This window comes from Poromitra crassiceps, assembly GCF_964638095.1.
Source record: "Poromitra crassiceps genome assembly, chromosome: 23".
Taxonomy (NCBI): domain Eukaryota; kingdom Metazoa; phylum Chordata; class Actinopteri; order Beryciformes; family Melamphaidae; genus Poromitra; species Poromitra crassiceps.
In genome coordinates this window covers 10,347,489-10,363,802 of record NC_139639.1, presented here as the reverse complement: position 1 = coordinate 10,363,802, position 16,314 = coordinate 10,347,489, and the positions used below count along the sequence as shown (strand labels likewise).

Genomic DNA, 16,314 nt, shown 5'->3' with positions numbered 1-16,314 from the left:
GTGTTTGTGTGAAAAATAAATCAGCTGTTTTTCGGTGGGGGTGGGGGGGGGATCTTGCACAAAATATAGAAGTTCAAGCGTTTTCAATGACCCATGTCTATTTGTGTGTCTATTTCGAAAAACTTTCAAGCGTTGATTTTTCTCTATCAAATTCACAAACCTTCAAGGATTTTAAGGACCTTTGGGAACCTGTCTCATGTATTTGCAGTCAGGACAGTGATGATGACGTGTGACCAGAGGCCTCACCTGCTGTGTGGACAGTTGTCTTCTCATGTGGATCCTCCAGTCCAGCTCTCATCAGTCATCACATGCAGGTCTCCAGACTAAACCAGTTCAGCTCTCATCACATGCAGGTCTCCAGACTAAACCAGTCCAGCTCTCATCAGTCATCACATGCAGGTCTCCAGACTAAACCAGTTCAGCTCTCATCACATGCAGGTCTCCAGACTAAACCAGTCCAGCTCTCATCAGTCATCACATGCAGGTCTCCAGACTAAACCAGTCCAGCTCTCATCACATGCAGGTCTCCAGACTAAACCAGTCCAGCTCTCATCAGTCATCACATGCAGGTCTCCAGACTAAACCAGTCCAGCTCTCATCACATGCAGGTCTCCAGACTAAACCAGTCCAGCTCTCATCACATGCAGGTCTCCAGACTAAACGTTTGTGTTGGGGAAGTTCTGAGCTGCAGTAGACACTTTGGGACAGGGTCTTGTTGTTCACAGGGGACCAAAACCACTTAGAAAACTGTAAAGTGCAGTCTGTGAAACTGATGGGTTGTTGTTTTTCCACTAATGTAATTGTAATCAATATAAAATGGAGTTGAGTGTATAAAGATTTGTTTGATGACCAAAAGCCATGCGATTATTAGTCTCGGTTTCCAGACGTTTGAAACGGGACTGAGAGCTGAGTCTATGCGATTATGGGATGTGAAGTGGAATGAGTACCAAGATGAAAGGGAAAGTTTATCATTTATCATGACATTAATCTAAATTGATACTATAAATGCAATTGCAAAAAGTTCAGTATTCCTTAATTATACCCACAGAATTCATTATCACTTCGTTTGTTTATTTTACCAAGAGTTCATATTTAACTTTGTATGTTTTGAAAATTATTATTTAGGCAAATACTTGCTAATTTCCAGATTAAGGGGTCAACAGAGGACTAGCTATGAGTGATGAGTTCAAATATTTAAATATCTTTGGTTTACTTAAGTGATTGTGTTGATATACCACCAGATTATGTTGAAAATCAAGCATTTTTCAATTAGAATATATCAAATTCAAGATTATTCCTAACCTTGAAAACATACCGGTTAAAATTAAGCGGTAAATGTTTGTCTCAACTTGCTTAAGTGAAAGAATCCAGATTCTTGAAACCTGATGAGCATCACCAGTTAAACCTGTTTAAAAAACTGTGCAATTCAAGATAAGTATACCTTTTTATTCCATTTGGGTATTTAGCCCTAGTTGCACTTTTGTTCATTTCATGGTTTAGCAGTGCATGAAGGCATTGTGTATTCCATTATTTTTTGTGAAATAAATTTGAGTGGTAAAAACAAAACAAAAAAACATAAATTTGGGTCACGACTTAATGACTAAGGAAAAATGTGGATCCTGAGGCTAGACCAGTTGAGAAGCACCTTTATGACATAAAGGACATAATACTGTAGCGCAGCAACTCGACTCGGTCAAGTCAAAGTACAAACATCTTATTTTGAAAGATTGTAAAAAAAACACAGACGGCAGATCCGGTAAACTTTGCACAAACTCTATTATAGTCTCATACAAAAAATGGACAAAAACAAGAACAATCTGAAGACAAACTGTACAGTTAGAAACTAAAGGGACAGAAGGCGCCTGGCCGGGTGGTGACACAGTGACGATGCTCTTCATTATTTGACATTAAAACTGAAAGAGGACGTCTGGCTGCAAAAACACGCTGGCCAGTGTTTCTGTGTTGTTTTCTCAGAGGAGGTTGTGGTGTTTCAGGAACACGAGGCCCTGGAGTTCCCCTTCTCGCTCCACCTGGGAACATTTTCAAAATAAAATGTGAAGCGAACGGAGGTTTTACACATTGCAGTCCGGTTTACATGAACATCTCAGAGCCTTCTCCGTGATCGGGACAGCTCATTTGAGGTCGAGACCCGCTTGCATTTTGGTTTCCACATTGACTTATCCGGCACAAATATTTTTTTCATTTTTATTTAAACCCCCCCCCCCATAAATGTCAGTCTTTTCCAGGTGTGTGATTCTTTAGTTCTTCAATGTCAAGCTTGACCCTTTAAACGTCTGGAAGCCAAGATGGAGTTGTGCACATGAGGCGTACAGTGGTCAGTCCTGTCAGAGACACCAGCTGAACTCTGGGAGATTTTGGTTGCGGTTGGCAAGTTTGTCAACTTTCCCAGTTGTGCTAAAAAAAAAAAATCTGCGGCAGGCTGGAAAGCGGCTGGTGAATCAGGTTGAACAGATGTTTTAATCTGCCGATACTTCAGGCTGATATTGTTCTATTAAAAAATGGGATCTGGCCCAGTCAGTGTCACCCATGCAGTTTGATTGATGACTTATTTATTGTAGAATAGATCAATAGATCAACTGATCGTCGGTGGAAAGCTTAACCTTAACCTCAATCAACTCTAATGAGGCATTTTCACTGGATTCCACACAAATATACAATTCTTGAGACAATTCTGGGCGAAACGCTGCAATTTCAGGTCATTTTCTTGCCATAAAAATACATAAATTTAAAGATTTCTTGAAAGTCGCCACAAAATATTAGCTATCAGCAGCTTTACGTCAAAAAGACATCAGTATCTGCTGACCAATCAGATTTACCGATTCAGAAAACGGAATCCCACACTGCATCAGCGGTCTGTGGGCAGAGCTTGTCGCTGTAGAGATCCAAACAATTCATCCAATCCAAACGTCCAGACAATTTAAAGCTAGTGTCCTCCGCTCCCTGAGCCTCGACACACCAGAGAACAACGTCCATCTCTCTCTCGTGACCTTCCTTCCTCCACAGGCGCTGGTGTTTTGTCATTTTTGGTCCCTGCGGTCCGTCTGGTTATGGGTGTCGGCGTCGAGATAGGGTTCCTACAGTCTCAGTTTCATAAATCCCTACTATTCTCCACACCTCGCTACCTTGAGTTCATTTGGATGGCTAACGCTGCCGTATCGCTCTGTCTGTCCATGACTCCCAGAGACACCGCTGTTCTGGTGACGCCGCCATTTTGACTCCCGAATACCACGGCATTTTCGTTAAAATACCAGTTAAAATGGCTGCTGCAGTTTCTTTCGACCAAACTACTCTTAGCGGGTGTAGTTTGGGCGAAAGAGAATAGACTGAACTACACCCCTAGCTGCCTGCTACAGCGAAAATAGTTGCTAGATGAAACTGCTCACAAGGTCTGTGGATTATCTTGAGTAACTGGATTCTGGAAAGAGACATAAATAGCACTACAGATAAGAGGAAAAATAAGGCAAGAGTACAGATGTGGGCTGTGAATGTAACTGGGCGGCTTCTGGCAGCTGGAGGAGTTCATCTGCAGCAGACTGCAGCGCTGTCGGCCATGTTGGAGGAGTCACTTCAGTCTGTTACTGTCAGCTTTGCTTGTTCAGTCTGTGGTTACGATGGTTTGATGGAGTCAATATGTCGGCGTCAACAAAACATCACTGCAAGTTAAGGATAGATGAAGATGATTCTTAACAATAACAAATATCGGAGCATGACGGGCGACAAGATTCTGGAACCACGGGGAATGTGGCGTTGCATGAACACCAGGGCAGTACAGCAACATTTTTCCATACTTTTCAACAACAACAAAAATGTGCGCGATTTCCAAACTTTCCAAGAGCTGGAAATCACCGAACTCATTGTCCGTACATGTCCGGGCTGTCTGTCCTGTAGGAACCCTGCAGCAGGAGAGGGGCCCCTACCGGCCCCTGCCACCCCGCGGTGCTCCTCTGGGCCCCCCTCTCCAGCCCCCCCGGCCTCCTCGCCCTGCCGGACCGCTGTAGCCTCCCTCCTCCCTCTGTGGAGGCCGACCTGAAGAGAGACACACACACAGTTATTGATCGATCAACATCAGTGATCTAGTTTGTCCCCCCCCCACACACACACACACACACACACACACACACACACACACACACACACACGGAGGTCCAACTAGACCTTTGCAAAGTCTTTCAAGGTCTTGTTTGTGAAATGCAAAGTGTTTCGAGGTGATTCACGGCACTGGGTAAAAATAATGATCTCATTTTGCTTTTATACTTTAAAGCTGTTGCTTTATCAACCCAAATATCGACCACAGAAGTGTTGTGTGTAGGGCTGCAAAAAATATTTATTTTCATTATCGATTATTCTTTTTCAATTAACCATATAATCATCTAAAAATAATGACTGACAAATGCTGTCCCCAAAGTAAGTGATTACCGTACTCAAATGTCTCCCAAAGAAAATCCAAAAGTGGAAAAGACATAATATATATATATATTAGGGATGTTCATCAATTATCGAAAATCGATAATTGATCGTTAAGGATTGGAATCGATCCTGTGGCATTTGGATCGATTTTTTAATTATTAAAAAAAAAAAAAAAAAAAAAAATTGGACTAGGTTTGGGTGGAATTCGTTCCTCCTCGCCCCACTCCATTGCACAGCCGACTAACGTGAGGTGGAGCTTCATATAGTCTCTAGTTTTCTGGCTGGGCACGGGCCTTTGTGCCAACAAAACTGTTTTAAACATGGGAAATTCACACCGGCATGCGCCGGGGACAGCAGTGTTGGAGAGGAGACACATTGAAATAAAGAGTTCATTGAGGAGAACACGTTGTCTTTCGTATTTTCTGCCATAGGCATTCATTTTGTTTAAAAAAAAAAAAAAAAAAAAAAAAAATTGAAAATATTGAAAATTAAGTTAAGTATTAATATATAATATATATAATATTAATATGATCGATAATCGATAATTGATCGTTAATTTTCACCAATTATCGATTTTGGAAAATTTTCAAAATGAACATCCCTAATATATATACATACACACATACATACATACAATATATATATATATATATATAGATATATATACATACACATATACATATATATAAGGTAAGTGAAGTCCTCCCACCTGCTCCGTCGGCCCCGGGGGTCTCTCGGTCACGGGGGTCCCGGGGGTCTCCGGTGCCCGGGCCGTCCTGCCACGGCCTCTTGCGGGGGGGCAGTGAAGCCATGTCCATGCCTTGCAGCGAGGAAGAGCGCTCCCTGCTGGCCTGGGACGAGCCCTCATGCATCTGCTGGCCATCCCGGTAGCCTTCTTGACCTGCAGGAGGAACAGACAGTATTTAGCAGGAGGAAAACACCAGGGAGAGGCTTTATACAGGAGGACTGACACAGCATCAGGATCTATCCTAAGCCTCGGTTCACACCAGGCGCTATTAAGCAGCGCTTAACAGAAGCTGAGTGCCACGCTAAACCGGCCACACCAGAAGCACTCTCTTTTCCTGCCTCCCCCCCACTCACAACTTGCATTGACTTCATGCCTGGCAGCTCGGGTGCAGCGCGCTGCACGCTTGAGGAATAGAGCAGAAGCTGAAACTATCGCTGCAGTATAGCTTCAGCGTGGCGTGGCGTGCCTTCTGGATTTATCCATCCACTCAGGGCCCGACATTAACTTTTTGACACACCGCCCAAGTGGCGGGTAGATGGAAAAGATCCACTCGCAAGGCATGTTTTTTACCAGGCAAAATAATACATTGAATTTTTGTCACTGAATACCATATTTAGAGCGTCGATGCTTCAGGGAGATACAATCGATCATAAACAAAGCTTTTATGGTCCGGGGAGGGTGTTACAGACAGGAGGGTGTGACAGACAGGAGGGTGTGACAGACAGGAGGGTGTTACAGACAGGAGGGTGTTACAGACAGGAGGGTGTGACAGACAGGAGGGTGTGACAGACAGGAGGGTGTTACAGACAGGAGGGTGTTACAGACAGGAGGGTGTTACAGACAGGAGGGTGTTACAGAGAGGAGGGTGTGACAGACAGGAGGGTGTGACAGACAGGAGGGTGTGACAGACAGGAGGGTGTTACAGACAGGGGGGTGTTACAGACAGGAGGGTGTGACAGACAGGAACAAACAAACATCAACGCTAGTTTGAGTTGGAAGGACTCTCAGCTCAGCACTGTCATAGTAAACTGTCTTGCAGGCTTATAAACTCGTGACAAAATGCTCCTCATCTGTCTTCCTGATGGCCGATTTTCATCCAACTTTTCTCAGTCCGACGTGCGAATATCATTTGCCACGAAATGTGAATTATAGGTGGGTTCACCATAACGTTAGCCGACTAAATTGCCTGTATGCTCGCTGAGCTTGTCAATGAGAGCTGTGTATCTGTGACTGCTGCTACTTCACAACGTTATAAACAAAGTAAACGACTTGACTTGACTTAACCCATTGATACCTGATGCAGCATTTGCGTGTATATCCCTAATTTGTGTGCGGTTCGCGGTCTTAAAGGGATACACACACAAATGCTGCATCAGGTATCAATGGGTTAAACACTTGTAAAGTTACTCACACTGGGTTGAAAATGAGGAAAGAAGTGTAGAAGTTTCATGTTTATAAGACGCCTCTTTCAGTTTTGCAACTCACATCTGTGTGCTCTGCCTGCTGGGTGCGTTTGTTTGTGCTAAACGTAAAATCTAGTCACCATTGGCGCTTGTTAATTTCGGGCACTGCATCCACTGTTTACACATCCACCATCCAAGGCATAAAAGTGATTCATGTTCATGAAGATGATCCTGCTGAACCAGAATTACTGCTCCCATCAACTTTTGTTAACCACAGACCTTATTCTATGCATTTCAGTGAAATCCCTTCTAAAACCCCACCATAAGATCCAGGAAGTGAAATCCCTTCTAAAACCCCACCATAAGATCCAGGAAGTCCGGGACTTCCGCCTTCCGCCTACAGAAATAGGTCTTCTTCTTCTAATGGCTTTCTGGCAGACTGGATACATCATTTCAGCCGTCAAAAAATCTCTGGGAATTTATATTTTCCATCCCGGGAGACGGCCCTATATTTTGTGTCTGGTGTGAAGGCGACCTGAACCAGCTGGAAAACAAAACAATGTCTCATTTTTGCATCTGGTCCGAAATGAAGAATCGGACTAAGAGAGTCAAATATTGGACATAAGATGATTCGATCGTTTTGGTATTTTGTATTTGTGGGCTGAAAGTGGCAGAAAGAAACAGAGACCACAGATGGACAGAACAGAGAGAAGAAAAGTCAGACAGAAGGGAACAGACAGGGGTAGAGGCTCCTCTCACCTCCTCCTCCTCCTCCTCCACCAGCTCCACCAGCTCCAGCTCCTCCTCCAGCTCCTCCTCCAGCTCCAGCTCCTCCACCCCCTCCTCCTCCTCCTCCTCCTCTGGGCGGACCTCCACCGCGAGGCGGGGGCCTCCCCCGGCCTCCTCCACTGTCCCAGCCTCGGTTCATCTCGTCGGGGCCGTCAAAGCTCTCCTCCTGGCCACTGTACTCCTCATTATAATTCCGACCTCCGGGACCTCCGGGACGTCCGGGACCGCCACCTCTGAACCTGGAACAGCAGGCAAGTCAAAACCTCCACACAGCCAATGGCTCCAGATGGAAACTCTCGCCTCAACACACAGACTGGACAATCGCGGTGAGGCGGTAAAAATGTCCAAAATCTATCATGGAAATTGGAACTTCCTTATGTAGAGTTTAGGGGCCCTTTACACGAGGACAGTTTCTGAAAGAAACGACACAATAGCGTTTCCTTCACACCTTTTCCTTCACACCTTCTCCCTGTTTACATGAGCGCTGTTGAAGTTTTAAAACGCCGTAATGTACATGCCAGGTCGCTAGGTGGCAGTGTGATCACCTTATTCTTTGCCCATACAAGGACGCTTACTGCATGACGTAATTTCGCTTTAAACGCGGAAGTAGAGTACACTTTCCGCAGTCATTTAGACTTGCCAAAAAGCTTTTTTCAAGCTAAAAAAACCCCCCAAACTGTTAAAGTTTTAATATTTGTCGGGTGAGAATGTAACATATATGTGACCAGTTTATCAGAATAATGCCTATTGGAAATCTTTAACGAACAGCGAGGACCGGGAGCGCTGACTGTGATCTGTCACCATATTGCTACTGGCAGTGAGAAAACACTGTCGACTGCTTTTGTAACTAACGTTAAATGCCGACCGGGTACAGCCATCGGCTCCTCGCAGCAGAAACGCTATGAACATGTAACTGAAGTTGGCTGCAGTGTAGCTTAATTCTGAGTGTTGCCAAACTTCATTCATACTGAAGTTGTATTTGGTTGCCAACTCGCGCACGGCATCGCGTGTGTCGCCTGTGCAGGCACGTCAGAGTTTCTGAAATGTGCCGTTCCAAAGTGATTACATGGAGCGCTCAGCGGGGAGCGTCACCAAGAATTTCACTCTAGAGGGTGGTTTTAAAATGTGTCATTTCCTAAGCGCGAATTCGCCGTCGCCGTCTTAACGGGAGGCACTAACGATACAATAATTCCCCGTTTCCATAGGAAACCGTCCTCGTGTAAAGTGCCCCTTAGTTTCAAAATGTTGCTTTTTTTCCCTTTTTTAATTTTTATCTTTCAGTAATGATCTGAAGCTGCTCACCTATCATCCCTGCGTCCTCGAAACTCTCCTCCGTCTCGGGGGAACCTCTCCTCGTTGCCCCAGTTGCCTCCGTTGCCCCCTCCTCCTCCTCCACTGCCTCCTCCCCCCCTGTGGCCCCCTCCTCCCCCTCCTCCCCCTCCTCCTCCTCCTCCTCCTCCTCCCTGGTAGCCTTGGCCGGGCCCTTGCCTCCAGCCCTCTTCTCCCCTGCCACCGTGGAAGTCCTGGCCTCCGTCAAAGTCCTGCTGCGGTCCACGGCGGCCCTGCTGCCCGTCACCCCAGTACCCTGAACCCTGGTCCTGTCCTCCAGGTCCCCCAGGCCCCTGGCGGTCAGGAGGTCCCATGTGGTGGTTGGGCGGAGGCCCTCTGGGATCTACTCAGATGGAAGGAGCAGTGATATAATTAACACACTGATTCTAAATCAGCACTGGAACAACTTTCACATTACAAGCTGTTGTAATCATTTTCCATGCTGGCGTACCTTTGTTGTTGGGTCCCTGCTGCCCCATTGCTCCATGCATCATGGACCCAGAGTTCTGGCCCTGTAAAGATCAAATAATGAGGCACTGACACCAAAACCTGACGTTTGCCGTTGATGTTTTAGAATCACTGAAACATTTTGTGCTAATCCAGACGTGACGTGACGTCACATCTGGCTGCCGTTTGTAATCTGGAAATGTTTTGGTGACTAAGACTGGAGAACAAGTTACAGGAATCCGGTTGTGAGGAAATAAAAGCATAGGTTGTGATTTCCAAATGTTTAAAATGATGAAAACGCTTTAATTTTAGACAGTCTTCAGCTCATTGTTATGTTGGCAGAGAAAGGGCCAAGACGGTTTTGATGTCGGCACTAGTTGAAGGAGGACCAATAATGAGGACTTCAGATCGATCTGTATTGAGCTGTAAGAGGTTAAGTGACATCCTTCATTGAATTCTTCATACTTTATTATGTTTTCTAATTATGTGACCCAGTGGAAGCATGTCAATGGAAAACAAAAGAGCATGGGGCCAAGGATGGAGCCTTGGGGAACTCCACAGGAAACTGTTGCGACTGATGACCTGGCCTCCCCAACACTAATAACAGAGTAAAATATACTCTGAGATACTATGGTAACCAAAATAAACCATTTGTCCATGTTAATAATAATAAAATAAATCAGTAAGCCTAATCTATCTCTCAATAACAACCATATCTTGTCAAACCTGACAGGACTCGTACTGTCTGGGCCAACTGAAGCAGGGATTGTTGTTATGGAAATCAAGCCAACATCTCAGTCTAGAATGAGAAGTGCTGACAGTCTTGCTTTTTACAGATCATGTTAGCATTTGCCCTTTCATGTGTCTTTGAGAGGACACATGAACTCACACATATATTCAAATAAAAAATTGAATTGAACTCACCTGATGTTGCATGTATGGGGGTCCCTGCATGTTTCCAGGGGGACCCTGCATGTTTCCTGGAGGCCCCTGCATGTTTCCAGGGGGTCCTTGCATGTTTCCAGGTGGTCCCTGCATGTTTCCAGGGGGTCCTTGAATGTTGCCTGGGGGCCCCTGCATGTTTCCAGGTGGTCCCTGCATGTTTCCAGGTGGTCCCTGCATGTTACCCGGGGGTCCCTGCATATTACCTGGGGGTCCCTGCATATTTCCTGGGGGGCCGTGCATCCCTCCAGGGGGTGGCCCCTGCATGTTTCCCATCCCATAGTTGTTTGGCATGTTGCCGTGTGTCCTGGGTGGAGGGGGCCCCATCATCCCACCCTGCATTGCAGCCTGGGGGCCCATCATGTTGCCTTGAGGTGGCATCATGCCCCCCTGAGGTGGAGGCCCCTGAGGATCCCTGGGGCCCATGCCTCGAGGAGGGGGTCCCATCATCCCTCCAGGGGGCCCCTGCATCCCTCTGGGACCCGGGGCTATTCCGTGAGGCCCCTGAGGGCCCATGTTCCTGTGGGGACCGGGATGTCTCTGCATACCTTGGGGTCCATGCATATCTGGGGGCCCCATCATGCCCTGAGGAGGCCCTTGGTGAGGTGGGGGTCCGGAGGGGGGGCCCATCTGTCCTGGGGGCATGAAAGGCGGCTGCATGCCACCAGGGCCCATGGGGGGCCCCATGTTGTGGGGCATCTGCTGAGGGGGCATGTTTGGGGGGAAGCCCTGTGGTGGAGGAGGGGGCATGGGGCCGGGGAAGGGGGGCATGGGGCCCTGTCCAGGTGGAGGGCCCATGCTCCCGTCTGGGTGGCCCATCCTGTCCATCTTCATCTGCTGCACAAAGATGCAGAAAACAGATTAGAAATGACAACAATGAACTTCCCCTACGCTCCACTGGCTGGATTGGTTCTGCATGTCACCCCCCCCCCCCTGCATGAAGAACCGCCCTAAAGGCTCTGGATTGGTTCTGCTTGTCACCCCCCCCCCCCCCCCCCCCTGCATGAAGGACCGCCCTAAAGGCTCTGGATTGGTTCTGCAATGTAGTTTTTTTTCCCAACTCTATAATTGTTCCCACCCAGTTTTAACAACGAAGCTGGGAGAAAGTTCTCAGCCTGTAGTTGATTGGAGTTGAGTGGGTAGAGACTGTGAACTGGGTGTAACTTCCCAGTGCATGCTGGGTAATCAGGCCTAATTACTTGAATAATTTAATAAATGAAACCTGATAAGTAGAAGTACATCAACATGATGTAATATTGTGTGAAACAAACCTCCAGCAGCATGGGGTTGGTGTACTAACCTCCAGCAGCATGGGGTTGGTGTACTAACCTCCAGCAGCATGGGGTTGGTGTACTAACCTCCAGCAGCATGGGGTTGGTGTACTAACCTCCAGCAGCATGGGGTTGGTGTACTAACCTCCAGCAGCATGGGGTTGGTGTACTGCAGAGCTGCCATCTCCTGCTCCATCTCTGCCTGACTCTTCTTCTTCCCGTCGACTTTCTGCTCCACCTTCCGCTCTTTGAGCATTTCTCCACCAGGGGGCATCACAGGCACCTTGTTGTCCGCCCAGGCCTGGACAGAGGACAGGAAGGAAGAGCGTTACTACAAGTACTCGCCACTTTAAGACAATCTGATCCTCCTGGTTTGTTTGACTAAATGAACCAAACACAGCCAAGCCCATTTCTAGACCTACAAGATCTAGAGTAAGATCTAGACCTACAAGATCAATACCTACAAGATCAAGACCTACAAGATCTAGATCTACAAGATCTAGAGTAAGATCTAGACCTACAAGATCTAGACCTACAAGGACCCAAGCTTGATGGTTAAACTTTCACTGGCAAAAGGAAGATTATGAACACATTTCATGACTTCACTAAGTTTTAGGACAGCCATCATTTTCCACAACGCAACTTTTAAATTCAATAACTGCTCCAGATTCTCTGTGCGCACATCAACTAGTGAATCTACCTGCATCTCTGTGTGAGGTGTGTGTGTGTGTGTGTGTGTGTGTGTGTGTGTGTGTGTGTGTGTGTGTGTGTGTGTGTGTGTGTGTGTGTGTGTGAGGTGTGTGTGTGTACCTGCTGGAACTGTGCAGGGATGGGTTTGGCGTAGGGGACTTTCTTCTGAGGGACTTTCTTCATGTCTTTGGACATCACCTCCTCCATGCCCCAGTCCAGCCCGGGGATGGACATCTCCACATCAGGAGCCACTTCTTTACCTGACCACAACACAGCACATTCCACACTTTATTCAGTGCCAGCGGGCGAAAACCTTGTATGTCCAAAATATCTACTTTTTGAACTAAAAATGTTCTTCCTTCTTCCTTTGTTTTTCAGTGTGGTGTCCTCTCCTGTTAGCCTGAAAACCACCAGCTAATGCAATAAAGGTGTCAAGTCAAACAACTTGGAAACAATTCTATACATTCATTTTCCTATACAGTGATCCATTTGTAAAATTCCCTGACTCTCAAAGAAAACTGAGCGAATCCACTGATTTTCCCCGTCTGGAATCCACCCTCAAACTTCCAAGATGTTCCAGGAGATTCCGTGCCGAAGGATCTGTGTCTTACCGCTCTGCTCCTGCTCCATGGCCACCTTCAGCTGCTCAGGGATGCCCATGCCGGGGATGGAGGCCACGCTGTTGGGCTCCATGTCATCTGCAACCAAGAAAACCCAAGAACATATCATCAGAACCACGTTCAGGGCAGAAACCTGCTCAAACTGCTGATCCACCCAAACCTAACTCACCGTACTCCACGCCGTCCTCTGACATTCCTGGCAGCAAGTTCAGGTTGTATCGGTCCCTCATCTTGTCGCCCGGGCGATTCCTCGTCCAAAATTTACTAAGAGGAGAGAGAGTGAGTCCGAGAGAGAGTCAGAGAGAGAGAGAGAGAGAGAGAGAGAGAGAGAGAGAGAGAGAGAGAGAGAGAGCGAGTCCGAGAGAGAGTCAGAGAGAGAGAGAGAGAGAGAGAGAGAGAGAGTCAGAGAGAGAGAGGGTCAGAGAGAGAGAGAGAGAGAGTGAGTCCGAGAGAGAGTCAGAGAGAGAGAGAGAGAGAGAGAGAGAGAGAGAGAGCGAGTCCGAGAGAGTCAGAGAGAGAGAGAGAGAGAGAGAGAGAGAGAGAGAGGGTCAGAGAGAGAGAGAGAGACAGAGGGAGGATCAAAGAGAGACACAATCATAAGTTTTGCTGAATTCACATAAACCATCCTCTTCACGTGAACTCTCATTCTGTAGTGTGTGTGTGTGTGTGTGTGTGTGGGGGGGGGGGGGGGGGGGGTACCTGGTGTGGTCGTTGGACCCAGAGCAGAGGATGTGACCCAGCGGGTGCCAGGCCAGACTCCAGATCATCCCCTCATGGGCCATCTCCATGCCGCCCACCTCCTTCTCCACTCTGAGCCAAACAAACAACTCATTAACCTTCAGCCCGTTGAACCCTGGTGCATGAGTTCATAACTCCTACAGCCTCATATCATCTGTTCATAACTCCTACAGCCTCATATGATCTGTTCATAACTCCTACAGCCTCAGATCATCTGTTCATAACTCCTACAGGCTCAGATCATCTGTTCATAACTCCTACAGCCTCATATCATCTGTTCATAACTCCTACAGCCTCATATCATCTGTTCATAACTCCTACAGCCTCATATCATCTGTTCATAACTCCTACAGGCTCAGATCATCTGTTCATAACTCCTACAGCCTCAGATCATCTGTTCATAACTCCTACAGCCTCATATCATCTGTTCATAACTCCTACAGGCTCAGATCATCTGTTCATAACTCCTACAGCCTCAGATCATCTGTTCATAACTCCTACAGCCTCATATCATCTGTTCATAACTCCTACAGCCTCAGATCATCTGTTCATAACTCCTACAGCCTCAGATCATCTGTTCATAACTCCTACAGCCTCAGATCATCTGTTCATAACTCCTACAGCCTCATATCATCTGTTCATAACTCCTACTCATATCATCTGTTCATAACTCCTACAGCCTCAGATCATCTGTTCATAACTCCTACAGCCTCAGATCATCTGTTCATAACTCCTACTCATATCATCTGTTCATAACTCCTACTCATATCATCTGTTCATAACTCCTACAGCCTCATATCATCTGTTCATAACTCCTACAGCCTCAGATCATCTGTTCATAACTCCTACAGCCTCAGATCATCTGTTCATAACTCCTACAGCCTCAGATCATCTGTTCATAACTCCTACTCATATCATCTGTTCATAACTCCTACTCATATCATCTGTTCATAACTCCTACTCATATCATCTGTTCATAACTCCTACAGCCTCATATCATCTGTTCATAACTCCTACAGCCTCAGATCATCTGTTCATAACTCCTACAGCCTCAGATCATCTGTTCATAACTCCTACAGCCTCAGATCATCTGTTCATAACTCCTACAGCCTCAGATCATCTGTTCATAACTCCTACTCATATCATCTGTTCATAACTCCTACAGCCTCATATCATCTGTTCATAACTCCTACAGCCTCATATCATCTGTTCATAACTCCTACAGCCTCATATCATCTGTTCATAACTCCTACAGCCTCATATCATCTGTTCATAACTCCTACAGGCTCAGATCAACACTTGCCTACATGTTAAGGTATGGGACTGTGCGAAGTGAGGCTGGAAAAAGGAGCTTATTATATTTTGGCCCTTATGGCCCGTTCCTTAAAAACTGGGAGCGAAGGATTTCACGGTTGAGCGATGTCACACCTGAGTTGTCGACGTTCCATCAAAACAGTTGGGAAACTAGCCAGGGTTAGCTCTAGCTAGGCTAGCCATTGTTAGCAATAACAGTTGATAACGCGGTATTTTGCGCATACAAACACTGCAGCAACATGTCCACACAGATAGGAGTTAGACAGTGCTGTGCTGTGTGTACAGCTGTTTTAATGAGACACAAACAAGACAGAAGTGCAAATAAACAATATTTACTACGATTTTAGCTAATGTTGTTGCGCGGAGCAGCCATCTTGGATTTTTGAGGTCGGGGCTGCTGAGGCTCCTACGAGTTTGGGAGAGAAAATACGAGCACTGGTGGCGACGTCACCATTCAAGCTCATGACCTTTGAACCATCATGTCTGAAATTAGACTCCCTCATCTCTTTGTCCAGTTTTAAACAAAAAATATCTGAAATCCACAAGCTGCTCTTGTTGCAATGCATAACTATTTTGTCATGGTCTTTCTTTCATATGTATTTTTTGCAGAGGGCCTTGCCGCCTTGGTTGCAATTTTAGAATATACAGTTCTGATGTGTGGATGGCAGTCTTTGCTTTACAAATCACCATATCAGAGTACGATTCATGTGAAGGCTTTTAGGTTTCAGTTTCAGTCACATGTCTAGCAGCCAGCGGCCATCTTTACCCCGTGTGCCAGAAGAGAAGGGATCCGTCTGAACCTCCGCTGGCAAACAGGCCCTCGTGGACGGGATGCCAAGCCACAGCTGGAGACAGGGGGACAGTAAGACAGTGTTTACAGCTGGAGACAGAGGGACAGTAACAGTGTTTACAGCTTTATCTTAAAAAATTCCTATGCTTTTTTTACTACTTTTTAATTGTACAGTGTCCTTGAGTTTGAGAATGGCGCTTTATAAATCCAATCTATTATTCGTATTATTATTATTATTATTATTATTGGCCCACATGGCTGCAGTGCAGATTTCAGCTAAAACAGGGTGTAAATAAATAACACCTTTTTAAAACAACTTGGCATCTCAGGGTTGGAGACTTGGATTAGGAGAATTCTGTGTTTTGCTGTGAAAATACACAAATGTTTTGTGGACTAAAAAACATTGGCACGGGGGCGAGTAGATCATGACTGAACTTACAATTTTTGGGTGAACTGTAACTTTAACCCATTGATACCTGATGCAGCATTTGCATGTATATCCCTCGTTTGTGTGCGTATCCCTTTAAGACCGTCTTAAAGGGATACACACACAAATGCTGCATCAGGTATCAATGGGTTAAGCCTCCACTCTATAAAGAGGTTTAGTTTGTGTGGGAGCTCCTCCTCACCTGTGGCCTCCTTCTTGTGGCCTCTGAACACCTGCAGCTCCTCTTTCAGGTTGCGGATGTCAAACAGTTTGCACAGGTGGTCACGTGACGCCGTCAGCAGCCAATTACCATTCAGGTTCCACTTCACCTCCATCACTGTGTTCTTGTGGGCGTGTCTGAGGGCAGGGTGAGCGAGG

General features: G+C 46.3%; 2 protein-coding genes across 4 annotated transcripts in view; one reads left to right on the top strand and one right to left on the bottom strand.

The window, feature by feature from the left end:
• The window catches only part of sft2d3 (SFT2 domain containing 3), a 4,567-nt gene extending 3,279 nt beyond the window's left edge, over nucleotides 1-1,288 (top strand). Inside the window, exons 3-4 of one of the 3 annotated variants that reach the window (XR_014553715.1) lie at nucleotides 1-484; nucleotides 524-1,288. The exon at nucleotides 1-484 is cut by the window's left edge and continues 884 nt beyond it. The gene's annotated coding sequence lies outside the window, so the exon portion shown is untranslated. The other 2 variants (XR_014553716.1, XM_083659538.1) reach the window with 2 other exon arrangements.
• Nucleotides 1,289-1,759: 471 nt separating this feature from the next.
• The window catches only part of wdr33 (WD repeat domain 33), a 46,453-nt gene continuing 31,898 nt past the window's right edge, over nucleotides 1,760-16,314 (bottom strand). Inside the window, exons 9-21 of the mRNA XM_083659530.1 lie at nucleotides 16,139-16,293; nucleotides 15,486-15,564; nucleotides 13,367-13,477; nucleotides 12,837-12,931; nucleotides 12,659-12,745; nucleotides 12,168-12,307; nucleotides 11,503-11,658; nucleotides 10,069-10,923; nucleotides 9,149-9,209; nucleotides 8,671-9,040; nucleotides 7,339-7,607; nucleotides 5,138-5,329; nucleotides 1,760-4,047 (exon numbers count right to left, since the gene is read on the bottom strand). Of these exons, the coding sequence (XP_083515656.1) occupies nucleotides 3,935-4,047; nucleotides 5,138-5,329; nucleotides 7,339-7,607; nucleotides 8,671-9,040; nucleotides 9,149-9,209; nucleotides 10,069-10,923; nucleotides 11,503-11,658; nucleotides 12,168-12,307; nucleotides 12,659-12,745; nucleotides 12,837-12,931; nucleotides 13,367-13,477; nucleotides 15,486-15,564; nucleotides 16,139-16,293 (2,683 nt within the window). The 3' untranslated portion in view covers nucleotides 1,760-3,934. The remainder of the gene's footprint in view (nucleotides 4,048-5,137; nucleotides 5,330-7,338; nucleotides 7,608-8,670; nucleotides 9,041-9,148; nucleotides 9,210-10,068; nucleotides 10,924-11,502; nucleotides 11,659-12,167; nucleotides 12,308-12,658; nucleotides 12,746-12,836; nucleotides 12,932-13,366; nucleotides 13,478-15,485; nucleotides 15,565-16,138; nucleotides 16,294-16,314) is intronic.